The sequence below is a fragment of the Achroia grisella genome, unplaced genomic scaffold, assembly GCF_030625045.1.
Source record: "Achroia grisella isolate CSIRO2021 unplaced genomic scaffold, CSIRO_AGI_Agris_v1 utg114, whole genome shotgun sequence".
NCBI lineage: Eukaryota > Metazoa > Arthropoda > Insecta > Lepidoptera > Pyralidae > Achroia > Achroia grisella.
In genome coordinates, this window is record NW_026712585.1 from 842,424 (window position 1) to 848,701 (window position 6,278).

Genomic DNA, 6,278 nt, shown 5'->3' on the forward strand with positions numbered 1-6,278 from the left:
GTTCTGCTATTAATGCGAGGTATTAAAGCGAGGAAATCAAACACTGAATAAACAAGTATGTATTAATACAAATTTGAAATATGATCAGAAGCGTTATACTAGGATATGATATACCGACAAATATACATTAAATTATATAAAATAAATATATATTATAATTTAATATTAAAACTATACATTGGAAGAATATCTATAAGTATATAAATAAAAAATATACAAAATTATTGAACGCTCCTGTACTTACAAAATAATCTGGAGTTGACAAAAGTGTTAATTAAATACACAAAATAAGACGTCGATATAACTATTTCAGCTCAGCGCTTATTATTTTAATCATGATTAATAAATATCAAAATATTTTTATTTGATAATAAGGGTACATAATTATTGAAAACAATCAAAACATAGTGGACAAATGAAATAGAAATAACAAGATTTAAGAATAGACTGATATCACAATAACAACCACTTTGTAGTCTGTGCTCCAGGGATGACTTTGAAAGTTTACATTATATTTTTGTACATTTGTGTAATTGGAAACATGCATAAATAAAGGAAATTTTGTAAATAGTTTTGAAGAGTTATAGTAATAAGTTTCACATATTAGTCTACTCTAAACTCTTCGATTTTTTAATTGGTTATGATATTCTCTTACCTGTGGTTCTATTGTCAGGATATGGTCTTATTACAAAGCCGTAAAATCATTACCTAAAATAATATATCAATGTCAACTGTCTTCATTTGATAAACCATTGCATTTTTAATCTGAATAATCTGTGATTGTGTGTATTGTGTCAAATACTGTCAATTGTCAATAATTATTATGAATGATTTCTATATACCTAAAATAAAAATGCAAATTGTAATACATAACTAATATTTATGCTTAATATAAATCCACTAATCTCTGAAATAGTTGTTTAAAACATTTGCGTAGATATATATTCGGTGTCAGTCTTATATATTTTTTTACTTCTATTCAACACTCGTCGTTTTGTTAAAATATTTTTTTTATTTCATTTCAACGTCTTTTATAGTGTCAATAAATAATTATGCTTGTGTAATGTGCATTTGTTGATTGCGCAAGTAATTATCATTCTTAGCACTAATTAACATTAGATACGAAATCTGATTTCTAAATAGTACGTCACAATTGATCTGTAATATTCTTTTGCTAAAATGAATGTAAACAGTATTTTAAATCCACGTGTGATGGTTGGAGCCGCTATTGTGGGCATTGTTGGTGCCGCCGGCGTGTTTATATATGAGCAAATGTATGCTGAAAAGAGGAGGGCTATGTTAGGTTAGTATATTTATAAGTATATTATTTTATAATATGGGTGCACAGTGCACTTCTTCCACACCACATTTCCTGTAATGTAATTATATTATGGCCTTCTCTATTAAATACTATTATATATATAATACTAAACAATAATATTTTATTTCCATTTTTATATGTCAGTGGTAATTGGAATGTAACTACATATATTTTATTGTTTTGAGATAATCCTGAATAACTACTGATCAGCAGGGATGTTATGGATATGAAATTTCGGATATGGATAGGTTTCGGATATAGGAATGATTATTATACTGGATGTGGATATGAAATTATTTCGGATCATCCAGTAGTTAATAATAAATTTAGATAATTTCGGTTACGGATATTAATTTTATCAGGAATTTCAAGAGTAAAATACAAATAGCTAATAAAATGGTTACATAATGTAATTAGTAGTTTAGGCTCCGCCTCTATCCAATATTATCGAATACCTTTATTTCTTATTTACAGACTTATTCATTTTTATATATCTATATATAAATCTTGAAGATATATAGTTTATTGATTGCATGAATGAACCCCTTATAATAATTAATAATAATGAATTGTTTATTTTTACAGTGAGTGAAGTAGCAAGACTAGACAAACAAGTGGCATCTATGAGAACAGAATTAGAAGCACTCAGAGAGCTACAAAAAGAAAGGTAAATGTATTAAACAATTTTACTGATGTAGACTTTCCTACAAAGCTCTCATTTACCTTTATTTCAGCTGCCAAGCAGCTTATAAGCTGATATTGTTGGTGGCTAAGATAAGGTAGTAAAATTACAAGATGCACATATTGTTTGGTTTTACCATAGATATCAAATATATATAGATAATAATATAATGTCAGTGATGCTGATGTACATAGACATAGACAATGGTTACCACTTCTCATTAGATGTACCTTATTTGATATTCCTGTTACAAAAATAAATGTGAACTTGCTAGGCAACTCACCATAGACATCTATGTGAGATGACTAAAACACCATCATATCCTGGAGCTAGAAGACCGGAAGTGGCTCTAGGCTGCATATGAGTAGAAGCTTCCAGTGGGAAGCCACTGTACATGACAGCATCACAGAATGGATTCACTCTTAATTATATAAGAAATATGGACTGAGAATAAAAAAAAAGTTTTTCTGTTACTTAGCCAGCTTCGTAGGTTGAAACAAAAGAAGAATGTCCATAGACGAGAAAAGAAAGCGAAGGTTGTTCCCAGTGGAGATGCTATAGACGGACATGAGCAAAGTTATGCATCAGATTCGGAATATTTCACCGACTATCAATCTGTACTAGGTATGTATTGAATACTTTGACAATACTGAGATTTTAAAAAATCCCTCTTCACCAAACAATCTATTGCCAATATTATTTTTTATTATTATATTACTTTGACTACAAACATGGGCAAGTGTCTCAATCTTTAAGAGAACAACAACATCCTCCTATGAATCTAGGAGTACATTATTACTTTGTTTAATTTGTTTGCAGACAAAGTGGTAGTACCTAATATGTAGTAACACATATTAGGTACTACCACTTTGTCTGCAGTCTCTTCTATAGTGTCACTTATATAAATATAATATATAGTTAGAATGTTTCCCTAGTATTATTTTATTTAAATGAAACAAAATAATTTTACACAAATTTTTTCTCATTTCACGTAAATAGGTCTTTATTAAGATACTAATACAGTTAATTTATCCCCAATATCTACTAAAACAGCTTTTAAAATTAATTCACACCACTTCCTGCCAACATCCGCCAGGAGCAGATCCGAGGAGTTAGCCAGACATTTCAGCAATTACACTAACTTATGAGATGTCTGCAATAGCAAGAATCCTCAAATAGTATATATTTTCATGTACCATTCATGTCACCCTAAACTTTAAATAAATAAATAACTCTGACTCTCAGGAACTGATGGTGAAATGGACAGTGAAGAGTTCTATGACGTGCACACCGACGAGGATGATGATACCCTGAGGGAGTCTATACGAAACGGGACTATATCTCCAGATCTAGATGAGGTAAGTGTATAATTCTATATAGTTTTTTTTTATTATTAACAGTACAAAAATGGTGTGAATTTAAATAGATATATAAGAAAAGCCCTTTTGCTATGGTTACGCAATTCCAGAACATGTCCATTACCATCTCTATGAACTACCTGCTGAAGTTTTCTCACGAGCATGGGGTTTTTCAATAAGGTTTCTTAAATGTCGGCAACGCGCACGGGACACCTGGTGTTTCAGGCGGCCATAGGCTACGGTAACCGTTTAGCAATAAAAAGTTAATAAATTTCATTGTTTAAATGTTTTAGTAATTGTAGCAATTCAATAAATGTAAATTTAAATGTAAACAAGAAACAACATTATCAATAAGGAATGATTTAGCTGTACCAGAAGAGTACCATGCCTGTTCAGATGGGACGTATGCCTGTTTGCCACCTACGTGGTATAAAAAAAATGATATAGATGTGATTACACTTAAGAGTAAATGTGCCACTAACCAAGTTGACATACATACAATCATTTAAATATACTCTATCTCTTTAGTGTACTCTCAATATCCATACCATTGTACTGTTATTTTAAAATTATTCAAAGCTCTTCTTGTCTTCTTGCTTGTTCTATTGTAAAACTGTATTTTGAGCCATTATGCGTCACTCTTTTATTTTTGAATACTTTGAAAAGGCTCAGTTCATTGTCTATGGACCGGAATATGTTTCCAGAGTAGACCATCACTCAAGCAGGAACAAGTTTTGGGGAATTAATGAATCATATTATTTATTATTTCGCGGATGTGTTAGTTTATACATATCAGATATATACCGCACATGAATTTAATAGTGTAGAATACCATGACAATAAACACTACGGTATTTTTTCTATATTATTCTAAATTTTAATTTTGTTACAGGATACTCCAACACCAAGTACAATTCCAAAATCACCATCAAACACTAACACACATGTATAGTGAGCACAAAATATTGAGGTTAGTTCATCTATTTATTACTTACTAGCTGTACCCGCGATTTCGTGTGGAATTTAACTTTATTTTTCTAAAATAAAAGTTAGTTACCGCTTATTACCTGCCAAAAAAAGTCCCATCAAAATCGGTGCAGCCATTTCAGAGATTAGCCGGAACAAACAGACAGACAGACAGAGATATAAAAATTGTAAAAAATGTTCTTTTGTTGTATGTACCGTATTTATATTCATATGCATGTAGTAAAAAACGGTTATTTCAATATTACAAACAGACACTGTAATTTTATTTATATGTATAGATTATAAAGTAATTAACATGATGGCAACTTTGATGAGGTACCAGACACAAATTTACCAACATCAATGAGTAAAGGATACGCGGATTTAGCTGTAGTATTCAAACTAATAATTTATGTTTACAATGAAAGCCAACGAGCTTGTATTACACTTTCACACCTTACCATTTTCACCAGCCATTAAATTTGCCATATCTTCTTAGGACAAAAGAATTACAGTTCTGGCATACAGTCTACTACTTGTACTACTCGTTGTAATACATGGTTAAAATTAGGTAGTTTATATAATTGTCATAAGTAGGTATTTGTATTAGTATTATACTTTTTGTAACATGATCAACCGTTGTCGGCCAATTAACGCGTTCCGAGCAAGAAGTGTTTCAAATATTACACTCTTCCATAGATTCCCATAGGTGCATTAAGCTCGCCCCGCCACTTCGTTGATGCTTATTTGAGCTACTTGACAACTTATCGACTGTATATTAGCAGCTTTAGTCAGTCAGTTAGTTATTAATAGACACACAAGCTTTAGTTGAAATAAAATTAATGAATTAGATTATACTTCATGTACTGTAATGTTTAAACAACGTTTATTCCTTTCCATTTCTATTATACACGTTTTCTTTATTCACAGATAAATCATTATAGAAGTGAATTAGTCGGGAATAGAACTGTGTTCCACTATAGCATTAGTTAGTGTTGGTAAAATGTATTTTTAAGGAATGCACATAATGATGAGTCCAACGGCAAAATTATAAATATGTACAGAAGTTGTATATTTGTTTAGTAGTTGAATAAACTTGAAACTATAAAATGGAATTATTATAATGTTTTAGAGGATCAAATGAACATGATTCGTAGTTTTGAACGATTTGTTGAAATAAGAACATGTTAATGTATAAATAATGTTCTGTTTTTTTATACTTGACACTTATTCGCAACCATGACTTGTGTTTTTAATAAAGAAGTACTACAATTAAAATGTATGCCTGATAATTATATTGTATATTATTCTATATATGAAATAATACTCTAATAAGTTTTTCAATAACATTTCTAATAGGATTATTCACAATTGATTAGTCTTCAATATTATAACCAAAATATATTTGTGACAAATAGACTTCCTATTCGTTGAATATATCAAATGTAGAAAAACAGAATTTACATGTGAATGAATTATGAAAAATATTTCAGAATGAAGGATCACTTTACTAAAATACCACAAATAACAGTGGTATCCCAAACTATTAAAAATATCTTACAAATACTTACTCATTCGCATTATTTTAATGCATAATTGTTTAAAAGTTCTGAGTGCTGTGTTAAGTATTTTAAATATTCTCGAATAAATAATTTTTATAAATATTACATAAATAATTTACTATAATTATTTTAATAATGAATTCTTAATATCATACATCATTCCAATGTTAATGAAAAATTATAGATGTTATACAAATCATTGTGATGATATTACGAGCTTGATTTTTTTTATTATTGATTTGAATTTTACACTTGACAATTTAAAAATAATATGTTTCAAACATAAATGACATAATATTATGTTATAAATAATAGAAATGAAGTGAGAAGGAATGGTAATTGTTATCATGAATGATATTACTAAAATTGTATGGTGCTGAATTACAAAA

The 6,278-nt window shown here is 29.4% G+C and overlaps 1 protein-coding gene across 1 annotated transcript; it reads left to right on the plus strand.

Moving 5' to 3' along the window:
* The first annotated feature begins 906 nt into the window (after positions 1-906).
* Positions 907-5,891, plus strand: LOC131850826 (uncharacterized). The gene is made up of 6 exons (XM_059201194.1): positions 907-1,303; positions 1,907-1,988; positions 2,482-2,627; positions 3,249-3,361; positions 4,254-4,331; positions 5,258-5,891. Exons 1-5 carry the CDS (start codon positions 1,180-1,182, stop codon positions 4,311-4,313), a joined length of 525 nt encoding a protein of 174 aa, XP_059057177.1. The 5' UTR covers positions 907-1,179; the 3' UTR covers positions 4,314-4,331; positions 5,258-5,891.
* Positions 5,892-6,278: the final 387 nt, after the last annotated feature.

What these genes read in the sequence shown, in the direction of transcription:
- LOC131850826 (XM_059201194.1), top strand. Translation starts at nt 1,180, where the DNA reads ATGAATGTAAACAGTATTTTAAATCCACGTGTGATGGTTGGAGCCGCT. An exon ending in AAAGAGGAGGGCTATGTTAG is followed by an intron (nt 1,304 to 1,906) that starts GTTAGTATATTT and finishes TTATTTTTACAG; the next exon opens with TGAGTGAAGTAGCAAGACTA. An exon ending in CGACTATCAATCTGTACTAG is followed by an intron (nt 2,628 to 3,248) that starts GTATGTATTGAA and finishes TCTGACTCTCAG; the next exon opens with GAACTGATGGTGAAATGGAC.